Genomic DNA, 23,859 nt, shown 5'->3' on the forward strand with positions numbered 1-23,859 from the left:
GTGAAAATGGGCGAATGTTCCAAATATTGGTTGGTGTCTTTGTGCTATAGGACTACATATGTCCCAGCCTCAAATAACACAGCAGGGCTTCAACAGCACCATAATGGGAGGAGGGGCCACGATGTCAGGCATGACTCTACATAACGGCAGCTACATGGACATGCAGCAGAGCGTGATGTCAGCCAGACAAGGACAGAACATCCCCACAGTTCAGCAAGGACAGTTGAGTGTGGGCCAGGTAATACAATATATTGTAAATCTCACTAGAAATGATTTAAAATTAATTAGTCATTTAGATTCAGGAATGAGTCTCCCTACGGGGACCGCAGGCCACTGCAAACGGTAGGCAAGTCCCAAGCCCATAGAAATGTCAAGCTGGATAAATGTTGCGTCTGGAAGGGCATCCGGCTTAAAGCGTCGGCAAAAAAAAAAAAAAAAAAGCATTCATCCACAGAATGTCAGGCTGGATCGGTCGCGGGACGAGTTAATAGCGACTGCCTTTGCCGCTGTTCACTGATAGGATGCAAGTGGAAAATCAGCTACTGTGGGCTGAAGACAAAGGAGAGAAAGATTTTTGTTATTGGTATAGTTTTTAATGGAAATGTTGATGGAAATAGGAGTGATGAAGAAGTTGTAAATTTAGTATCCAGGAAAGGAAGTTCAAGAGACAGTTGCTGGTGGGCTTGGATGGAAATGGCTGTAGCAAACAGTTTCTTCCAGAAGAGCCAGGAACATGGGGGCGACCTACAGGAGCGGAGATGCATTAGATTTCATCATGTGGTAACGATGTAATGTGAAGGAGATTAATGACTGTAACATCATAGTTGGGGAGGGTTTATTTTGATAAAAGGGGAGGATGGTGTGTAAAACGACTTTGGTGGTAGTGAGAAAGATTAAGAACACTTAACAGACGAAACAGAGAACGTGTTAGAAGTAAGCGTAATTTACGCCTTTTAAAGGTGTAATCTCTTCAACAATTAAGAACAGCCTAGTCGCTTTGAATCAACCTTTGTGGATTACTATGACCTCGGTGGCTAAGAACTTTACAGAAATACACCATGCTCTTTATGTTTGGATGTCAAACACAAATGTTTTCAATTCACAGCAAAAATAAGCACACGCCTTACTCTTTCCGCACTCTCTGGTCCAATAGTTTTTTTTAGGGGAGTGTAACTGTATACAATACGCCATGTGTAAGAGAAATTCCTGGACCGATGTCACAAAGGTTATAAACTACACACCACGACTTCTCCCTTTCAGTATAATCACCTGGAGTCTATAACAGTGACCTGAATTCGTTGCCACCATTCAATCTAATTCCACATGCCTTGATTAGGGTACAAACATCCTGTTAGATTGAGGCAGAGAGTAATGACGCAACTGTAAGACTAGACATGCTAGGGATGAGGGCTCATGGATCTTCGAGTACCACCCGAAGACCAAATGGCAGAGCCTTCACTGTAAGTCAGACCAATGAAAATCAAGATATTTGAAGTCCAACGTCAAGATATGTTGATGGCATTTCTCAATGTGAGGGACCTCATGCACTGCAAGCTGTTGCTACAGTGACAGACGATCAACCAGACCATGGACTAGCAGATTCGGATTCACTGAGCATCCGACAGTTACTGGCCGTGAAGAACGTAGCAGTGCTGGAGGGGCCTCCCTTCTTCACTAGAAACGGCTCCATATGAATTTTATTTCTCTCCCCCAAGCTCAAGAGGGTCATCAAGGGGACCAGTTCTGAAAATGTGGACAACATCAGGATGGCAGGACTACGGAGCTGTGTAGAATCCTGGAAGAATCCTTTCACAAGTGACTACCGGAGATAATGCTGGGAAAGTAAATTTGACTCCAGGGGGTTATGTTGAAGAGGAAAACTTGTAGTTTGCATTTGAAATATCTTTTGTAACACGAGTCTGAAAATTTATTGACACACCTCATCCAACAACCAGGTACAAGATTATGACCTGGCAATGTATTAATACCCAATGCTGAACAAGAGCTGAATCAAATATTCTGCCTTCATCTTAGATTGTGATATGTAAACACTACAAATATATATATTTTTATTGTGTGTACAACTACGTTGCATTACACGAGAGCTGTTTACGCTTGTGTAATTAACCAAGGTCATAAAAACATGACTTGTCTATAAATGGTGCAAGCTTTTGTATTTAAGTATTAGTATTAGAAGAGGTCAGATTTTCAAATTATTACAGATATATTTGATGTATAAATTAATCTATTATGCACTTTGCAGTGTATGAGCAATATTATTCGTACCAAATGCAAAGGTAATTTTAATTTTTTTTTTCTTTTTTTTTTGAATGAGTCTCTTCTTACTAGAAATGGCACAAAAAAAAATTCCAAATACACCAGAAATTAAAACCAAAATATTATAAAGAAGACATTTTGTCCCTAAACTCAGTGAACTAATATGGCAAAGCAGGATGTATAAATTGACCTGATAAGATTATTAAAAGAACATGTTGTATGCTAGTTATATCAAGCCTTTTCTTCTTGCTGAAAATGTAGTGGGGAAAAGGTCAAAACTGTCTTGATTGAAAATAGTAAGATGTTTAAGTTCAGTAAGGTTTTAGTATCACACGCACACAGAAAGCGAGCCGCGATAGAGTCCCTTCGAAAAGGACGTCTACTTCTATGCCTTTCTGTGACTCTTCAGTCTCTTAAATCCACATTATGATTGAACGAAGAAATATATTGGTCAATTCATGGCTCAAACACCTGAATGTGTAAATGTGTAAGCAAAAAGGGGGACTTTTTGGGGCATCGTGGATGACGTTTAATGCCCTCTGACGCAGTAAATGTCATTTTTATCACTCTTCTCCTCCACATCTCTTCTTTAGTTGCTGTCACTGTTTCTTTTTCTAGCTGACTCATCTGTCGTTTATCAATATTGTTCAAGACCTTAGATAACATCATTGACACACAGAATGTAAGATGCTTCCTGTCAAATGAATTTAAGATAGCTAAATCGTTAGAAAACGCCCTTGACACGGTGCTCCACTGTCTCATTCCAGGTGCATGCAGGCCTTTCATACTACCATTAGAATGTCAATCCATGCGTCTTTGTGATTAGTACTGAGTGTTATAGAGTGGAGTCGAGGTATAGTGACTGAAAGCCGGTCCACATCTGAGATGGCATTGGCTTCGTGTGTGTGTGTGTGTGTGTGTGTGTGTGTGTGTGTGTGTGTGTGAGTGTGAGTGTGAGTGTGTGTGTGTGTGTGTGTGTGTGTGGTGTGTGTGTGTGTGCGTGCGTGCGTGCGTGCGTGTGTGCGTGTGCGTTTGCGCACGCACCCGTGACCGTGCATACACACGTACCTGCACAAAAATCTCAGATGACCAGATAAGACAGCGGCGCAGCACCAAGGCACATTCATAATAGATAAGACAAAATGGAAGACCGAGGGCAAGCAAAGGGGAGCAGATGAGGTGCTGAATAGGGGGGGCGAGCTTGAGGGGAAGTGTCGACAGGTGAGCAGCAGTCATAAAAATGCTTTGAGAGTAATAATCAAGGAGAAAAATGTAGGAAAAGTAGGAGGTTTTTTTGTCACGACTTTCTGGTCTAAATATATCTGATTTCAGTTATGAATTCTTCCACTCTCATGTCTCTCCTTTCCTTTCCTCCCTCAGTTATCCCGGCAGATGTCAGGCATGGCCACAAATGGAGGTGCCCCACCATCAGGCGCCCCTGCAGCCAGTTGGTCCACAGCTCCAACAGCTTCAGGACAGACCCTCAGCACTCAGCTGTGGAAGTAACGAGTGGGCAACCCAGAAAATTAGCAGTGCTGCCTGTGGCACCTATTTAACAACCCGCCTCCATAGGATCCCCAAGGTTCCTTTACAAAGCCAAGACAATACACTAGGGGCGTGGGGGGTAGCACTGGCAGCCATCATGTTTTCTCTTCATTGGATCTCTTTTTGATTTCCTGTTGGTGTTGTGTGAAGTGTAGGTACAATTACAGCACAGCAAACAATAGAGGACACTGCTGGATCGAGTAGCCGCTGTAGTAATATTACAGTTGTATAATATCATACATAAAATGATTAGGTGGTTAATAGTCAATGAGTATGTACAGTAGATATGATCCCGTTGTGGTGGTTGGTCTTCACTCCCTGCTGTGTATGGTCTCTTCCTCCCACACTTGCCCTCTAACTTTCTCTCCAGAGGCACCAGAGCCTCGTGGGCACGTCGTATTCTGACCGCCACTGTATTTGTGGCGACTTCAAAGCCATAGCCAATGGTCACGTCAGTCATTCAGCTCACAAACTCTCTGTTCTATAATGAGTTCAAATTGAATAGCTCCACAATGATGGACCAGGATGCTCCTATTGTAAAGCCAAAACATTAAGTTGCTCCAGGAAGGTCCCCCTGACTGTTCCCCCCCCCCCTCCCAGTTGTATCATTTTGAAATTAATTTATAGAGAAAAGAAGAAAAATCTGGAAAAGATATGTAAAACGTGGAGGTCTAATCAGAGGTGACATCACATAAGAGAGAATAAAAGCAGCAATGGACGTGACCAAAAAGAAGTACACACGTGTGAACCACGACGTCAAATGTGAGATGTGTTGAGTGCACAATTTGGGAAAGCAGCAGCCTGGTCTGTCTTTGGTCTGTTATCGTAATCAGTCATTCAGTACGCACATCCGTGTCGCTAAACATACGATGTCAAAGTCAACAATAAACCGACAGTCATACAAAAAGAAGAATGCAGTGTCCACCTCAAAGGATTTGTGTTGACATACTGTGACATGGCTCAGTCCTCCCTGCCTCTCCACCTTTATTACTGTGAGGCAAATACACACTGTACTGTTTGTCTTTTAATTCTGTATTAGTAGTAGTTAGCTTTGACCAGACTGGCCGTTTCTACCATGTATAATTAATTTTCCTCTACTTCTTACTTTGGAGTACTGTAGAATCGAATGGCAACTATGATCCTGGAAAGTGTTGTTGTGAGTGAACTTTCCCTTTAGTGGTATCCACATCAAAAGTTTCTCCGGTGGCCCTTAAGTGCAAAACACAACAATTTGTTATTTTCTTTTTTCCCCATTTGCTGTTCTGTTTTGGACTTGAGGTTCCACTGTATTTTTCTCCTTTCCAGTTGGTGTATAAGTCCCATCCTTGGTATTAGTCTTGAGAGCCAGTTGTGCAATGTGAAAATGTGATAATTTCTTGGCCAATTCCAAAATACAATTACACTATGAAAATATGTGTCACTGTTTTTCCCTATAAATTATATAATTCACTCCAAATATGTCAAGGGTCCCTGCTTAGCCATTAGTAGACATTGATAGATATTTTGATTGGGTTCACTTCCCAAAATAAACTAAACTAAAGCCGGCATACAGTATATGCATTCAACTCCATTACTACTGCTCACTTAGAGGCTGATAGACTTCATGTTTTCACGTGGAAATATGGGAGCAAACTTTTTTGATTCCTCACACCAACAAATACAGCTGTAAATTTGATTGCTTATGCAAACAAATGTGGAAACTGATCCACTAAGTGGGCACACCTCGGATTACCTGTGCATTTTGTGAGGAGTATAAACAAATAAATTCTATTAATTTGGCGCATCCACTGTGAAGAATCAAACCCGAGACAAAGCAATGTCTGATTTTGCATCGTTAAAAAGCACATCTCAAAGGCAACCCCGTGTGTTACCACGATGAGCAGATGCAAGAAAAAGGAGAGGGGATGTGGAGGACGGAGAGAAAAAATGTTGCCACAATGAAAAATTATGACATATCTATTCTGCAATCTGAGTTTCTATCCCATCTACCATCTGACTAGGAACCAGTCACAAGGAGGAGTCATGCCATATCATCTAGAACCAAATTGAGTCATTTCAGCACATTGTGGCAAATGTCTGGTGATGCTTGCCATTTTTACGCGTGGGCTGTCTGGAGTTGTAAGGGTGTTGCCAAATACTTAGGACAAGTTCAATCAAGCAAAACTTGAATTTTATGCAGTTGCTGGTTCCTCCCAAATTGTTGAGGTAGATTTGTTTTCTCTAATTCTATTTGTTTGGCTTCCACTAACACTTCCAATTCCATCACTCCAAGGTTACTTTGCACTTGAGGTGCTCTTCCAAATTTTAAGTAGTGAAAACCAATAGCGTTATCTAAAGTGTAAAGCCCTCAGTCCTCTTTGGGACCTTATTAAATCGGGCCCTTACAGTATACTGTTGGATCTCCTCTGAGTTTTATGTAGCCATGTTGCTTGTTTCCTTTAAAGAACCGAAAATCCAGGGCCACTTCCTACTGGGCTCTGAGCCGGTCAAATCATTCCTTTTGTTTGGGGCCTTCTCCTGCGTTCCTTAAGGCAAACTTAAAGTACCGTAGAATCACAGCGATTCGTGTCATTGCACTTTAAACACTACGGAACGAGCACTGTATCTCAGTGTATTGTGGTTCTGTCTCCCAAGATTGTCGTCAGGGTACAGATTAGTTAAACGTGTATTCACTTTCAACTGTATGCCATCCAGAAAATCTCCTCCCGTCCATAAAAATGGAACATGAAGTAAGTCCATAGCTGAATCTTAACCAAGTGTTCTGCCATCGCATTTTTATTGTTTGTCGTCGTCGTTTGTCGTGAAAGAGAGGCACAATTAGTGTCAAGTATACAAACCTGCGTGACCAATGAGACAGCGGTGACCTGTATGAAAATGCTTGATTGGTCCCATTGATGCTGTTGAGTTCACACTGAGCGTAAAAGCAACAGTACAAATGTAAACACACACACACAAACACAGACACACACAAAAATAAAGATTCACTGCTACACCAATGCACAAAATCATGTTCAGTTGTAACACGGCCCCTCCACCACGCAATAAATATTCACTGTTAAGCAAACTAAATGTGCTTATTGTGGATGAGACATCAACACATGACATGTTCTCTCGGGTTATTTATAATACAAAACATGTATCTGCTTTATTACCATAAATGTATCCGTGCTCTCTTTCTGCTGTATAAGTAGTCTTTGTCGTTAGAGAATTGTATTTTATTTGTATTGGTTCCAGCATCTACCAACAGAACATTTGGAATAAAGGATGTTAAATCCTTGATGTAATTGTGCCTTCTTTACTATACACAACTTTATTCTTTCCTGTGATGCAGTATTTATAGTAAACATTTGTACAATGAGATGTGATTTGACGCCTTCTAACTGCAGCTCTCAATTTAGCGGAGTTTTCTGTCTGTCTGCATTATTTATGCTTTCTTATTCGGACAGCTCTCAAATCGCATGACACAACATTCACAACGAGAGGGAACGCATGCCCACATCGTTAAACATTGGGATCATTTAGAGGGAAATGATTGTTACAAATAATAACTTGGGCGGCACAATATTGTTACCACATAAAATATTTATTCATGATGATGAATAAAGACACCATATCTGGAAGAATTTCATTTTTCTTTTTTGTAAGACGTTGAAGGTGATAAGAAATCTGATTTCTGATTTATGTAGTGAACAGGTATGATATTCTTGCATGTCATAAAGCTTCAAAACAATCAATTTACTTTGTTTTACATTCACAAATTGAGATGTAAAAAGATCACAGCTTCTGTTTATATCGGTGTCTTACAGGACTAGCCAAGTTATCAAAGTATATATGGTGTGAGTATTACGTATCAAAACAAGTATTTGATTGAATACTTCCCTGGTTGCTGCGTTGTAAAGCAGTCATATGTGTGTATTCCATGACCTCTTCAGGGGACCTCAAGGCTCACTGCCTGGACCACTTCACTTCGCAATTTACAGGATTCCTACCCAAAATCATTCTCTCTTTGCTTCTATTACTAGAAAATGTGTCTCCCCCCTCTTATAAGTGGTGAGTATTTGACATTTTACATCCTTCACTGACAATCGGAATGTTCTGACTCCTGCTTCCATTCCAGTGTTGCATTTATCAAAGTAATGTTACCCAGAAGGGCATACTTTATGTACTTCAATTCAACTTGACATTGTTGTTACTATGTTCTTTAGGCCATCATCTGGTTGAGCCTGAATCCAGCCTAAATGCTGAACTCCATTTCACTTTATGGGCATCTCCCGAAGCACGTTTTTGTCTCTTTGTTGGAACAGATGAAGAAAAAAACATTGCTCAAACAGAACTGAAAGAGAATTCATTCAGAAGTCTTGAAATGTTACAATAATCATGTCAGACAATGTTGGCACGTACTTTTAAACAGACTACAAGTCTTGATTGTTTTGGGTTACATTAGAGACACACCTCCACCCATGCTTCAAAATAAAAATCACATTTGGACTCAAACACAATGCGGATTTTTATTTTTGCTTTTACAACAAAGTAGGGAAGAAATGTACAGTTTGCAGTCATTGTTGGTGTAGTGGTTGACGCTTCAAAATTTCCATTGCTGCTCAGTAGTTGATAAGGTGATCAGTCAAGACAAGGGTCACCCGGGATTGGCTCCAACCCCCTTTGTCAACCCTGAAGGATCCAAATTGTTCAATGCTGTCCAGGTCTCGCTGTTCATCTTGACAGTTCTCGACTTCCTCGGTGTTAGCTTGTTATTCATTTCGCAGAGTGAGCTTTATGTTGCCGGCCATGTGGTCGTAATCCAGAAGTTTTAAATACACTTCTCTTCGTATCTCACACCTCGATGACAACTGTGTCCTTAGGATGTTTGGACTCATTTCCAAGGTGTGGTTTCTCGGTGCGCGTGTGCCAGACCAGCACCTGAGGAAAAAATGCAGTCTTGGTTCAATACAGTATTAGACACCGGATACTTGACCGTTTTAGCAGAAATAATTTGTAATTCAACCAGAAAACCCAATGGAAAAAGGGCTCAAAGGCTGAAAAGTAAGAGTGGAGACGCCAAAGAAAAGCAGATGTCTGATGGCACTCAGTTAATACTTTTCATTGTTTATCACGTTTTTGTGTGAGAAAAAATCTGAGTTCTATTTTTCCACAGGGATATCAGTGATGATAAACAAAAAGTACTGTATTTTCCGCACTATAAGGGACACCTTCAATGACTGGCCTAATTTAAAACTTTTTTTCATATATGAGGTGCACTGCATTATAAGGCGCATAGAATAGACGCTACAGTAGAGGCTAGGGTTACGATATGCATCCATTAGATGGGCTGCGCTAAAGGCTCAATATCGATCCATATATAAGGCCCACCTGATTATAAGGTATACTGTCAGCTTTTGAGGAAAATTAAAGGCTTTTGGGTGCGCCTTATTGTGCGGAAAATACAGTATTGTTTGGTACATGCTTTTGATTTTATGTTTACCTTTTTTCGAATTTACACGACAATTAAGTCTCAAAATGTTTTTTAAAAATACCTGTATAAGGATTTAATTTGATAGCGTAACCAAATTCAACCCATGAAGGCCTGATTTAAATAACACTTTTTTTTTTTTTTTAAACTTGCCCTGTGGGACAATTTGGATTTCCATCCATTTTCCATCCCGCTTATCCTGTTCAGGGGAGCTGAAGCCGTTCCCCAGTGACAGAAATGTTGATTATTACGCCAGGCGCTGGTCACCGCTCAATCACAGGGCCCATATGGAGACGGACCTTTCACACTCATATTCACAGAGTCACTGAATGGGAATTGAGTCCTTGGTTCTTGCATGCAGGCAACAGAACTGTTTCACAACCCGTGACCCGATTTGGATTGTCATTCTTCCAAGACGCCTATATACTGTATCTTGCCTTCACCTGCACTTTGGCAGGTCAAAATAAGATGCGGATCAAATATATGCTTGAGTGATTGCATTGGGTGCATTGAAAAATTGCCTGTGTGGCCAAAGTATCCGACTGTGTCTGAAATTAGGATTTGGGGAGGAATTAACTCCAACTACATTTTCCGTCGAAATGTAGTTTTAAGGCAACTGCTGCACTCTTATTCCTTTGTGTTTTGCTTCTTTCTGGTTGATTCTACAGTCTGACACATCAGGAAATGTCTCTGAGCAAAACAAACACACATTGCTGCAGCCCTGCGAACATTTTGCGGACAATGTTCCATCCACGCATGCATGGCTCGATGCTTGCAACAAATGCACCAAGTCGTTATATGAGCATGCCATTTATTTAAAGGTAATGAAGTTATAAATTCAAATGTGTAGGGCATTTGTGACTCCAAATCAACACGTTGCACTCCCGAGGTTCACAGGGGTTTGATTTACAGGAGGCTGCAAATACCACGAGTGTGTGCGATGGCCTCTTCACTTGGAATATGTCACTTCCTGCCCACTGTGCCACTAATTGGCCCACTTTGCATTCTTAACGAGACTAATGCAACATCCGCTAAGAACTGTGCGGGAGCTGTGGGGACTTTGTGTATGTGCGTGCGTGCATGCACCCACCTGCACTAATCACGCACTAAAAGTGGCCTTTGTGTTGCCCTGCAATATCCTGCTCCTTTTTTCACATTTGACATGTCTGACTTTTTCTCCTCTGGCTTTTGCGTGCTCCCTCCCTCTTTTTTTAATACTCTCTCTTCTCTTCTTCCCTGAGGCAACTTGGAGGCAAAAAGCTTTACCTGGATGGTTTATTCCCCTTAATAACATCCAGAGAGATGGGGGGAGAGATGTCTCCCCATTAGAATTAGAGGTTTGCAAAGAAAAGAAACTGGAAAATTACCAAATTAACTGATCTGTGCAACGTCTTAAGTGATTAGTTGTACCCAAAACATGCTGAAATATAGAAATCATTTTGACCCCATTAAATGGGAAAATGTAGTTGCAATGCTACTATATTTTAAATAAATGCATCCAAAAATCCAAACAAAGGTTGTCATGCTACTCTGAAGAGAAGTGAGGACAAAATAAGGGACAGATATTTATTTACAAGCATTTACATGGAATGCAAGCTGGGTTTTTTTTTATGTATAGCTTTTAAGAACAATTAAACTCGGTTATAACAGGTTTATGGATGTGGTGAGGGAAGACATGATGGCAGTTGGGGTTAGAGAGGAAGATGCAGAAGATAGGCTAAGATGGAAAAAGATGATGGGAAAAGCCGAAAGGAAAAGAAGATAACACTTGTCCGTTTTCCTCTTAATTGACTGTGTACTCCGTATGTGCAGTATTTTACTAGCCACTAAGCTATAAGAGTGCAATCTTCGCAACTGTATGGTGATATAGGTGAGTGTAATCACATGTACATCTACATGTAAAGTAAGTCTGTTACCACTGACCATTTGTAAGTGTTGTGTTAGCATAAAATAACACATTGGGATAAAATGTCTCCAATTTATTTACAATTGTGGACTTAAAAGAAATGTAACTTATTTTAATTGTACTTTTACATGTCTTGGCCTTTTTTTTTTTTTAACCCCAAAGCTAAAAAGCACCAAGAGTCATTTTGTAAACAAATGGATCAAATGGCATACAATCAATATGTAGAAAAACGTAGGTAAGCATACCACATCTGCTGTTTGCCACAGATGCATTAGAGCTACAATAATGGAATAAAACCCAATTTATCCAAAGCCTGAGAGTCAATTCAAATTAAATAGACCCAAGTGTCATTTTTCAGCCCCGTGCTTTTGTCTCCCTAGTCACTCATCCATTTCCTATTCCACTTATCCCGTTTAGGGTTGCAGGCAACTGGAACCTATCCCAGATGAGTCCAGACATCGTGGACTTCAGCGTCGACCGGTCACCAGTCGGTTGCAGAGCACAATTCACTCTGGTATTCTTCAGGTTTGATCAGTTCTTCCTCATCTTCTTTATTTTGTCTGTTTACCTGACTCACTTGTTGTTTCTCACACAATGGAGTGTCAAAGTTCTTAAAGTCGACAAGTCAAGGGATTTGTAGTGCTTTTGTCATTTTTTAAATGCAGATTTAGATACTTATGACGCAAGTTTACATTGTTTGATAGTCGGTGCATACTGAACGAGCTAAAACAGAATTAGAGTACCAGTTACCGCTCCAGGAGTGGGGATCATCATTGCAAATGTGTTAAACGCTAGCTAGCTTTCACAATAGCTACTCAGAATATGCAGCCAAGTTTGGTGCATTGAAAAGAAAGCCATAATTGTTGCTCTCGCTTATAAAGGAGACTTTTCAAACTGCAGCAACCTGAGGGCAATTACATTACTTTAAAATTTCCCGTAAAGCTCTGAAGTGCTTCTACTACTTCTTGAACAGCATTTTTGAGGCTGTAGGTGAAAATAGATGGAACTGCAAATATCCAGTCTTCCCCTGCTCAAATTTGAAAATACACACCTGAAAATGACTCAAATTAAAAATACACACGCTTACATTTCTAACCATGTTGCTGCACCTTTGCACTATTAATCTCCGCACTCAGGGGGGAGATGTCTTTTTTTTTTTTGCTGACCTCTCAGACAACAAGACGTGAATACAAGATGTTTGGAAGCAATTCTTACAATTGATACTCAGAGCGTGGCTTGCTTTCTTCCTTTTTTTTTTTTTTTTTGTCAATTTACCCTCTCTTTTTCTAAGTGGGGAAAAAGTACCGGTTAGTCAATGCCAAGCCTTTACTGGACAGTGGAAAAGTAAAATATCAGTGTGTTCAAGGTACAAACAGCGTATATTTTTTCTCTGGTCTGACCAAATAAACAAAGGTTTTTATCATTCACACCACCAATTTTGATACTCGACCTTTGCCCACCCAAAAGCATCAGCTGAGATGCAACAAGGACTAAAAAAGACTACCAAGTGTTGAACTCATTGCACCTACCGGGGTAGGGCTCGATTTTAATCGCAGACGCATTTGGACTGGGGCACAAAACCCGCCATATCCTTATATTTGTGCAAGTGGAAGACTTGCTATGTGTTTTCGCCAATTTAGCAGATCAGTCCACGCCAAGCTGGGGGTTCCGGTGAAACGACGGTGTGACCGTTGACACGTAACCGGCGCAATGATTATTTGGTGCCGGAAAGTCGCTCTAAACTAAAAATATTGGCACAGCTGGTCAAACGCAATTTTGGGGCCCCACGATCAGGGCATAGGCCACAGGTGTAAAACTCAAGGTCCAGCATCTGGCCCTCCCAAATACTTTATGCGGCCCGTGAAGGCAAGTCATGTGTGTCAACTTTGAAGGTTGTTGTTATAATCTGGACAAACATTTCAAATGGTCATAGGATAAATGAAAACATTGGGATATCTATCCATCCATCCATTTTCTGAGCCGCTTATCCTCATAAGGGTCGCGGGGAGTGCTGGAGCCAAACCCAGCTTATCATTGGGCAGGATGCGGGGTACATCCTGAACTACTTGCAAGCCGATCGCATGGCACACGGAGACAGACAACAATCACACTCACAATCACACCTAGGGGCAATTTAGAGTGTCCAATTAATGCCTGTTTTTGCGATGTGGGAGGAAACCGGAGTGGTCGGAGAAAAGCCATACAGGCACGGGAGAACATGCAAACTCCACACGGGGAGGGTCGGGATTGAACCCCGGGCCTCAGAACTGTGAAGTGGCTGCGCTACTGTACCGCCAACATTGAGATAGTGCAAGCTCCTTTGTGTCACCAAACATCAACAATAGTTGAATAACCCATTTCCCTCGATTTCTGATTAAAAAAAAAAAAAACTAGTCCATCAATTTGATGTGGAAATACAGTATGTTGAGGCAATGAAAGATTTTTATGGTATCAGTTGTAACAGCCCTCTGAGGGAAAGCATAACTACAATGTGGCCCGTGATAAAAATGAGTTTGACACCGCTGGTGCAGACAGACAGATTCCAAAGTCCGCCAACGTGTTGTGGGTGTCAGATATATTCTATTCATATGTGAACAACTGGAAAGAAACTGAATCACTGGAGAAATCATCATAGCTATTGTTGGCGGGAGGGCACACAGACAAATGCGGATGGGGATAGGAAAATATGATGCATTAATAGACACATATTAAAGTCATTTGTGTTTCTCACCAGCTCATTCTGTATTTAATAAGGGTACCCACTCGCATTGTCCGTTGCCGCAGCAGCCACGTTCAGTAACAAAGCTCCAGTTGTACACGGATTGCTGCAATTACGCATTGTCGTCTTCCACCAGAGACTGTGAGTGCGCCACATTTAAAGGGATCGGACATCGATCGATTGAATCAGCTGTTTTCACTCCCGCAGCGGCACATTACCCCATTAAAAAAAAAAAAACAGACTGGCTTGTGCTTGTCTGTGAAATTATCAGAACGTGGTCTGTGCAGTTTGACGTTACCCGCTGTCACCAGACATGAAAATAGAACCCAAAACCAGCAGTTGAGACGCTTGGACCCAAGAACACTGATTAACACGGGGCAGAAAGAGCCGGTATGTTGGACTGTGAATGCAACCCCAGGCTAATTAATGGACTGAGTGGTGTGTCATTGTGACTGGAATGAGCCTTTACCGAGTGAGTCACGATGTCACTCGGTGACATATTTCTTCATTCTCAAATTAATCTCATAACTTCAACCCTGCCAGTGAAATGACTGATGATGTCACAGCCTGTTAAAGGCCAGCATTCATATTTTCCCCATTAAAGGTAATGGGGCCGATAATTGTGCTGATAGTTCCAACACAGAGCTGTCAGCGGCAGCTGTAGCAGCACTCGACTGTAAATGATGAGCCAGCAGGTCTGAATCTTTATCCTCTTCCCTGCGGGAGACGTTAACCAATAATCCTCCAGGGAGATACTGCAATGCCACACGCGCACACACACACACATATACACACACACACACACACACACACTCGCTAGAAGGACAAATAGTTTCAATCGTGCCGTTTTCATCGCCGCATAAAATAAAACTACCGCTGGATTTTTTTTTTTTTTTTTTTACAACGGACTTGGGTGGGCTCTACCCTGAGGTTTTTAAATGCTTCAGCAAGCTTGAAAGCACTCATAGATGGTTCAATATTTATTCATCTGATGACATCACGAGACTTGAAAGCTACATAAAAATGGGACCTTTGCAACACAGCAATTAAATGCTTCATACATATATTAAGCCTCTATTAATGCAACAACTGATCACTAAGAATTTCATTATCGTTCATTTGGCAAAAAAAAAAATGCATTGCAAAGTGAGGAAAATGTAAATTATGCAGTCGAAATCTAGAGCTCATGGTAGAAAATGGAGTCATCACATGGTTAGAAATGAAGCGTCTACTTTTTGGTGGCTAGCAACTTTCACGACAATAATATATCAGTTATGACCTTGGCCAAACAAAGTACAAATAGTTGTTTGTGATTTAACTTAAACTAATTTGAGCATTGGGAATATTGAGTTTGAATAGCAACATAATCAAAAACAGGTACAATTCAGAATAAGGTTGTCACTATGTAATGTATTCTCAAGAAAATAAGTAATAGTCTATATAAAAGGTGAGTTTTTATTTCCAGAAGCATGACTACACTGTGCAAGGTCCATTAACATGCAGAAAGCTTCACTATCACCCACTCCCAAACAATTACAAAGGCCTGCAGAAACACACTCCACGAACGTGTAGAAAGTCGTGCTGAAAAGACAAAATGGATGTCACCCACAGTTGAACTCAGTGATCCCTCCCAACCAATCAGTGAAATCAATGATAATTATGAACGTTACATGTAAGGTTACATTCAGTACTCTACAAAGACACCAATGTTTGGATCCTCTTTTTTTTTGTGCTGGAATGAGTTGAATCCAAGCATGACTGTGCAATGAGCAGCCAAAAGATTAGATACATGGTGCACAATTTAATGATACAGGACTATTAATTAATAATGACGTTCACATTTTTGTGGTTGTGCATCCCAGTGGAGTGGAATGGCATATTCCATCTGAGAAGTGTTCTTGATGTTTTCAGCTTGGTTTGCGGATGGATTCAAATGTATGTTAGGTGTACCTAATAGTGTGGCTGGACATTAAGTACAATATAGTTGCCGCGGTACTGTGGCATCCATTTGTGGAGAGCTGAGCATTTACAAGTAACCTAAACGTCGTCAGCCTTGCAGCATAATTGCCCGAGTCGTTCTTAACTTACTGTTCAAATATTGATTAAACACACTAATGTTCAGTGTTGGGGAGTAACTCATATTAAATTACACATCATAGATATGTTTGTTCACGGGTGCTCAATGCGTCGATCGCGATTGACTGATCGCGGGATGGTTTGCAAAAAAAAAAAAAAAAAAAGCCAATGTTCCCTCTAAACTGTGCGCATACACAATTGTACACTGCTGATGCATTCTCTTCACAGAACAGTAAAAAAAATACAATGCAAATTGAAAATATAATATAAATACAACTATTTAGTTTGTGGCATTTTACAATGTGATTCAATGAGTGAGGGATGACTGGTTATTACATTCAATGGCACAATTCACATACATACATAAAAAAATGAAAAGAAGAAGCCACTGGTTTCTTTTAGGCAGCACACGGAACTTTCTCTAACAAGGACTGCTGCTCTGCCACACTCTTTTTCTTAGTTTCCTAGTTTACCTTACCCCACGCCCCCCCCCCACCCCACCGCTCTTAAAGACGTACACTTATAATTACAAATGTTACAGTACTTACGCAGCCCATCAATGTGTTTTATAATGACAGTGTCCAGCAATTAAGTTAGCAACACAGTCTGGGCAACGTAGAGCAAAGATGAGCTAGTCATGCTGCTTATGTTTACTTTTGATATCAATGGAGAAAGTTAAAAAATGCTGTTGTTTTAAAATTCAATGACTGTCGGAATATGTGAATAATCGAAGAAAAAGTGGTTAAATTGGATGATATTTTCTCTTTTCCGAGTGGGAAAGGTCTGGTCTGAAGCCAAAGTAGAAAGTGCAGGATGAGATGGTGTGTCATTTTAAAATACCACCTTGGCACAGCCTGATCCAGGATGAAAGCACAGACAACACAGTGCACAAAAAGCTAATTCTGTATTTTAAATATAGGAGGCAACATAACATTAACCTTAAAACGGTTTGGGAACATCATCATCATCATCCCTCCCCCTCCATCAGTAGCTCGAGAGAGGCTGGCTGCTTGAAAAGTAGATCTTGGGGTAAAAAACTCTGGGTCCCCTTGTGTTAGTTAATAATGCTTCCGTAAGACCTAATGCATGTGTTGTTGTTTTAAGGAGCAGGTGTGTAGTGTTTGAATGCCGTCTGTTACATCTGAATTGTGACCTGGCTAATAAGTCATGTGAGGATCATTAGATGAATAAATAAGAATCATTTGGCATGAAATAACTTGAAATTTGAAATTTTTTTTAATCAGAGTAGCTGCAAGGTTGTGTTTCATTTTTGGTCCCCATTTCATATTTCCTTCAGTAAACATCACAAACGCCAACAGTGCCACAAGAAGAGGGGGTGGGAGGTGATAAATAAGGAAAACCTGTTCCGGCTGGAAACAGTGGACTGTAATACTTTTCGTTGATGACTCCCTTGGAAGGAGGTAATAGAATCCATTTCTCAGCAGGTCTTTGAAGGCACCTCTGTGATGGTTGTCAAGAGGATGAGTGGCTTCATAAAACCGAGTGCCAAAAGAGACTGCGGTGATTTAAGATGAACAGCATCGATCTAAGCTGTCTAAGCACACAACTACAATTGACTGCATCACATAAAAAACATTTCCAGTCTATTCAAGCTGCGTGTCTAAGTTTAGAATAGGCCACCGGCTTTAAGCATGACTCACGCTGTCAATACAGTCGTGGGGAAAAAATATCCGTTGCAAGTTCATGACGTTTCTTTTGATTTTATTATTTCTTACCTACACACAGGCACATGCATACATGCACACAGATAGATAGATAGATAGATAGATAGATAGAGAGAGAGAGAGAGAGAGAGAGAAAAGGGTCTTCAAGTTGAAACCAGAAGATTACAAGCATGATACAGTATAGATTGTGAGTATAAATTAAAATCTGAGTTTACTTTATCCAAAAGTATAGGGAGGCCCCGAAGCTCAGTGGTTAGAGCACTGGTTTGGTAAACCAGGGGTTGTGGGTTCATATCCCACTGGGGCCTCCACTCCCTGAGAAGGGTTGCGTCAGGAAGGGCATCCGGCGTAAAAATTATCCCAAACATATATATGCGTTCATCTGAGATGATACGCTGTGGCGACCCCGAAAGGGACAAGCCGAAAGAAACACACACACTTTATCCAAAAGTATATGCATTTCCTAAATGCCAGTATTTATTTTTTTTATTATTATTTTTCATGTAAGTCAGACGACATACATTTTAGTCATATTCAGTCCCACGGCCTTTAAACAGCATGACCTGGGTCAAACATTTTGGATCTTTACCTGATCGCAAGCTTCTCACTCGCCAAGAATTTTGGCCCATTCTGTCAGGAAGGACAGACGTGGTTGAACCAAGCCAAGTTTGTAGGCCACCTTCCTCATAAATTGTTTTTCAGGTCAGACCATAAATGTGCAGCGGGACTGAGATCAGGGCTTTACACTGCCCTCTCCAAAAAAAAAAAGACTTCTACTTCTCCCGAAGTCACTTTGTAACAAGTTTGGCAGAATCTTTACGATCCTCGTCCATTTGGAAGACCCATTTGCGCTTAAGCTTTAACTTCCTGTCTGATGTTGTGAACTATTGTTTTAGTATTTCCACATAATGTTCGATTCCCATGCTGCCATCTATTTGTGATGTGCAGCAGTACCTCCTGGAGCAAAACTACCCCACAACATGATGCTAAATTTCATTATGAAGTAACATTCAAGCATTGTTAGATTGCCGAAAGTACTTGCATTCCCTCTCGATACAGCCACTGGGGCCTTCACACTAACCCGAGTGCAGTTGTTGGCCTTGGGCTCCAATTCCGTCAACTTTGTAATCTGCTTAAGAAAGTCGGACTCCTGCATTCCGGGCTGGGATCCCCGTCTCTTGAATTGTGCCCTCGGATTTGCCAGGATCACCTGGAGGTTCACAGCGAAACCTGTGGGAAAGGGAGGGCGAGAGAGGGACAACAAGTTGGGGAAAAGGGCAGAGGGAGTCGTCAGGACGTTAGCCGGCATGCATTAAAAGCCTATTATGAGGTTATTATAATCACATCAGGTAATGAAGGCATGCATTCTTGTATCTAATGACTATGATATGGCTGATAAGAAATTAATTTACCACAGGGCTGTGCAATTCCTCTGCGTAATTCAGAAAGCTTCAGAAGACTGATGACAATGCAGAGGGGAGCATTTACAACGAATGGGCTGCAATAATATTGAGGGGAGTGTGGGGGGGTTCATTATTTGACTTTTCAAATTACTTTGGAATCATAAAGTAATCTAGTACAACACAGTTTATCTATTAATTGCTTGTATGAGTGTGTCTGCTTGTTTCATGTAAGACAAATACCAGTGAAGTGTTGCAAAATTAGTGTGTACTTTTCGCAAATGAGTACATATTTTAGTTGTACGGGTGTTCGTGGAAGTGCCAAAACAGAAGCCAAAAAGGTGTCATGACTGTGCTGGATGGCGACCGCGGTATAATGATGAGGAGAAAGTTTATGTGAACTTTGTTCCGTTTGTTTCTGCGTTCCACTTTGTACGCTAACTGTAAAAGGTTTTAAAAGTAATGAGCTTGTGTTTTTAAAAATGAGTAGAAAGTACAGACGCGTGTTAGGTAAGGAGTAAAAATAAAATATTGCCAGAAAAATAAATACTCAGTTACAGAGACCCGAAAAATCTCCTTAAATATAGTAACGAAGTAAAAGTACGCTTCCCGCCGATGACAATGCGCGATTCCCTGATGATCTTCCAACTCCACCTTGATTTTCTGCCAAAAATGTGTGAATGAATAATGATTATGCATTGCATCGAAATATCTATATCTCTATATATTTTGGTTTGTTTGTTTTGTTTTTTGATGATGATGGAATGGATGGATATTGCTGAATTATATGGTGTCAGAAACCCCCCTCCCCCCCAAAAAATATACATGGGTATACTAAAAGGTTATCCCTTGGTAATATAGCGGACTAATATAGAGACTACAAACAAATAGACTAAAATCAGAGCACTCCCTTACTTAAGTAAAAGTACACAATTATAAATGTATTACCAGTAAGTAAAAAAGAATGGACATTTTTCAACCTGAAAAATATTTTTTTTGTATCTCTCCAGATGCTTGATATGCTTTCTCTTTCTCACCCTTGACACGTTTATTTATATTATATTTTTTAATTTGGACTGAAGCCTGTATGGATGATGACACGATTAGTTTACTTAGTTTACGTTTGCCAGGACATTTATAAGCATATGAAAAGCATTTTTATTGACCGGGGCTCTTAAAATTCAAAATTCCAGACTTAGGCCTGTGGATATCTGACTGCCACGAGTTGTTTTGAAGTTATAAAAATCTGTACTCGTCAGACCTCGATGAAAGCTGACTAATGTAGCTAATTGGCTCACAGCTCAGTGAGATCGACTTGTTTATAGCGTTCTTTTTGTTTAGGGAGTTGACAAAACTCCAGAGAGTACGTCTTCTTCGTGACTGTACATTTTCAAGCGTATACACATTTTTAATATCTCTTGCACTTTCTTGCAATCTGCATTTTCTTTCACTCAAACTCTATTATGGAAGCTAATTAAGTGGCAAGATCAATCAGCTTCTCTTTTTCTTTCGACTACAGCTTCAACTCGAGCATGATGGATTAGTGATTGGCATCTCCTGCTCACAGTTTTGTTCTTGGTTTGAATCCCGATTGGGGAATTCAAATATTCTCCCTGTGTTTGTGTAGGTTTTCTCCCGGTGTTCTGGCTTCCTCCCACCTTCCCCCAAGATTGGGTTGATTGAATACTCAATTATAGCACATGTTGTTTAAAGTTTTTAGTTGATCCGAGAAGAACCATCTTGAAGTCTCCATTGACCAGTATGAGAGCACTGGGATCATAGATGTTGCAATAACAGAGTGACGTCACTCACATTTGCTACAAGCTGAGTTTGAAAGTAAACCAGCAACTGTAGTTTTCTATCAGCCTTTGTTTGCCAATAATACACGTACTCACAAACATAATTGGTAATAATAATAATCTATTCTCTTGTTCCTTTTAGTTATCCCTATCTTTTCACTTTGCTTTTTAGTCCCAACTGTCATGTCAAGCCGAGAATGGCATACAACATGTCCACCTCGACGTACAATCCTCATGTGAAAATATTCAAACAATAATAATAGTAATAATCATACCACTCTTGGTGATACTTGTGTATTATTTGATGACCATGGCATCTGACATCTACATAATTGAATGAATTGCCTAACATGAATCAAAATAAGATTTCCATTAAGGTGATCAAAACATGGACACAACGTGACAAATGAAAGTGTGGCTGTAGTTGGCCGAACAGAATTGCTCCGATCCTTTCGGAATCTGCTGCAGTCCGCTTGCGAGCTTTATACATCATTACTGAATAATTGTTTATGGAAATTATTACCGGGGAGCACAACTCTACAATCAAGGCTTTAGTTGGGGAATTCACCTTGAGTAATTCAGCATTCTGACCCCTCCCCACTTTTCCTTCCCCTCCTGTCTGAGCAGAATGTTGTTGACTGCGGTGATGTTGAATTAATGAAACGTAGGCCGTGCAGACAGCAGTCCTCTGAGATATGTGTCAGCGTGCATCTCGCAGAGAGAAACTGTGGCCATGCAAATACTTTCAGTATCGCATCCCCCATAGGTTAGGTTTCCTCAATTTTAAGTCCGATCAGTTGTCATATATAAACAACCCCTGCACTGTACGTTCTGTTGTTGCCCACATCTATGCCTGGGAAAAAAAAAGAAAAAAAAAAACAGAATTGGAGACAAAACAGCCCCAGACACACATCAGTAGCTGCAGTCTATCGGAGCAGAAATTCTTTTAGAGAATCCGAACATTTAGCTGAGAATGTCATCTAAGCTACTGTAATTCCCGCATACAGAGCGCACCTGGTTATAAGCCTTGGTACACAGAAAGAGTTTAACTTTAGCGCGGCACTCGCGTTAAACTCTTTCTGTGTACTGAGCCTTATAACCTGGTGCGCTAACACTAGCGCCGCGCTAACGCTTGCGCCACATCACCGCATGAACCGCAGGGTTGAAAGCATGTGAAAAAAGTCACAGATCGTAGGCTGGAAATTACGGTAATGTATCTGTGTGTTTTGAGTGTGTGTGGCCAGAAAAAAAAAATTTAAAGATTGAATTTAAAGAAGAAGGATGAACCTAAAATGCACTTCAACCTTCACAGGTGAACTTCAACTCTGGTCCTGAGAATGCACGTCCTCACTTTTAACAGACCAGGCTGTTCTTAATAAGGAGCTAAAAGGTAATATTAATTCTGTTTCAGATTAGAAGAGTCACAGAGAGGCATATTGTATGCCTCTCTGTGACTCTTCCAGTTTCTCCATATCTGTGTTGACCCTTTGTGACACTCAGCTCAGTGGCCACTTCCCTCGGGGAAGTTCCAAGGTTGAAGCCAGCAGCAAGGTCCTGTTGATCAGTTGTTAGGCATCGCTATTTCAAAATGTGAAAAGCATGATGAGGATGACTGTTAAAATGACAAATAATTACGGAAAGAGAAGAGAAAAAGCAATGCCATTATGGAGAAAATGTTGACCTACGTTTTGAAATTGCTTTTGATGTTTTAATTAAGCAGTTGAACCATTATTTACACATGAACTGGTCATGGTAAGTCAATACTACTAAAACTAGCCAAGCGCAGCTGGCAGGTGTGTCATTTACATCATATACTGGACAAACTCAAGGGAAGTCACGCAGCATGTTCTGTATTATTTCATTTGTTTGAGTTTGTGTGGTAGCCGTGGACCTGGAGGGAAGTACTCGATCGCCATGTGATACAACGCTATGGCAAGATGGTCAGTTGAAGAGTATGCTGGTGGTATTGATTTTAAAAAGGTGAAAAACACTTCATTACCGTTAAAATTCAGCAAAACTCAACATAGGCTGGCTTCAATGTTATGAATCCTTTTGAATGATTCAAATGGTATCCATGTTGAAGTCAGACTTACCAAAGCATTTTTTGCTTTTATTATGCTTTAATGTGTTATTATATTTATACAGTATTTTAATTTTTGGAACATTTTCTTTAGGGGGCTGGAACGCATTGATGGCATTTCCATTCATTTCATCAGGAGAAATTGATTTATATACGAGGAAATTCAGTTACAGGGTTGGTTACGGTCAAGGTACGAAACTACGTAGTGTTCTTTTTTTCTTTCTTTTTTTTGAACAAGATCATTGTGTTGTTGAAAAAAAGGGAGGAGAAACTCCAAAAGTAAGATCCAAAATACTGTATAAAGCGGGGAAAAAAAAATCACAAGTACAGTGGAACCTCAATATAATGGACGAACGGGGATTATTGTCCTTTACAGCCGAATGTCAGTTACACTGAAGCACATTTTTGCAGTCACATTACTGTACAGTACCAAATTATTACAGTACAAAGTTGTTGTAAATAGATGTGGGGAAAAAAAACTATGAAAGTATTTCAAATGTTTCAAATTTTATCTGAATACCACACTGTGTGCTTGGTCATGGTAACATTGTTCATGCAGTCGTAGGCAAATCGAGGCAGTATTTACTGTGCTTCCTTCCATGAACAGCTCGACACAAATACTGTTACTGTATCAAAAAATGGTAGGGAAAAAATTGTAGGTTAATTCAAAACACTAAATTGTCCGTAGGTATGAATGTGAGTGAAAATCTGTTTGTTTCTTTGTGGCGCACAATTGACTGGTGACCGGTTCACGGTGTGCCCCTGCCAATTGCCTGCAGTTAGTTGGCATAGATTCTACCACACCTATGACCCTTGTGAGGATAAGCAGTGTAGAAAATGTATGGATAACTTTGATATTTAATGTTATCTCACCATGTGGGTTTTTTTTTTTTTTTTTTTTT

General features: G+C 40.5%; 2 protein-coding genes across 2 annotated transcripts in view; one reads left to right on the top strand and one right to left on the bottom strand.

Annotated features, from left to right (window-relative positions):
* The window catches only part of LOC133509991 (stromal membrane-associated protein 1-like), a 69,338-nt gene extending 62,280 nt beyond the window's left edge, over window positions 1-7,058 (top strand). The window contains exons 9-10 of the mRNA XM_061837621.1: window positions 51-238; window positions 3,658-7,058. Of these exons, the coding sequence (XP_061693605.1) occupies window positions 51-238; window positions 3,658-3,783 (314 nt within the window). The 3' untranslated portion in view covers window positions 3,784-7,058. The remainder of the gene's footprint in view (window positions 1-50; window positions 239-3,657) is intronic.
* A 567-nt stretch (window positions 7,059-7,625) lies between these two features.
* The window catches only part of b3gat2 (beta-1,3-glucuronyltransferase 2 (glucuronosyltransferase S)), a 50,540-nt gene continuing 34,306 nt past the window's right edge, over window positions 7,626-23,859 (bottom strand). The window contains exons 3-4 of the mRNA XM_061837060.1: window positions 18,760-18,908; window positions 7,626-8,742 (exon numbers count right to left, since the gene is read on the bottom strand). Coding sequence (XP_061693044.1) covers window positions 8,656-8,742; window positions 18,760-18,908 — 236 coding nt within the window. The 3' untranslated portion in view covers window positions 7,626-8,655. The remainder of the gene's footprint in view (window positions 8,743-18,759; window positions 18,909-23,859) is intronic.

This window comes from Syngnathoides biaculeatus, chromosome 12, assembly GCF_019802595.1.
Source record: "Syngnathoides biaculeatus isolate LvHL_M chromosome 12, ASM1980259v1, whole genome shotgun sequence".
NCBI lineage: Eukaryota > Metazoa > Chordata > Actinopteri > Syngnathiformes > Syngnathidae > Syngnathoides > Syngnathoides biaculeatus.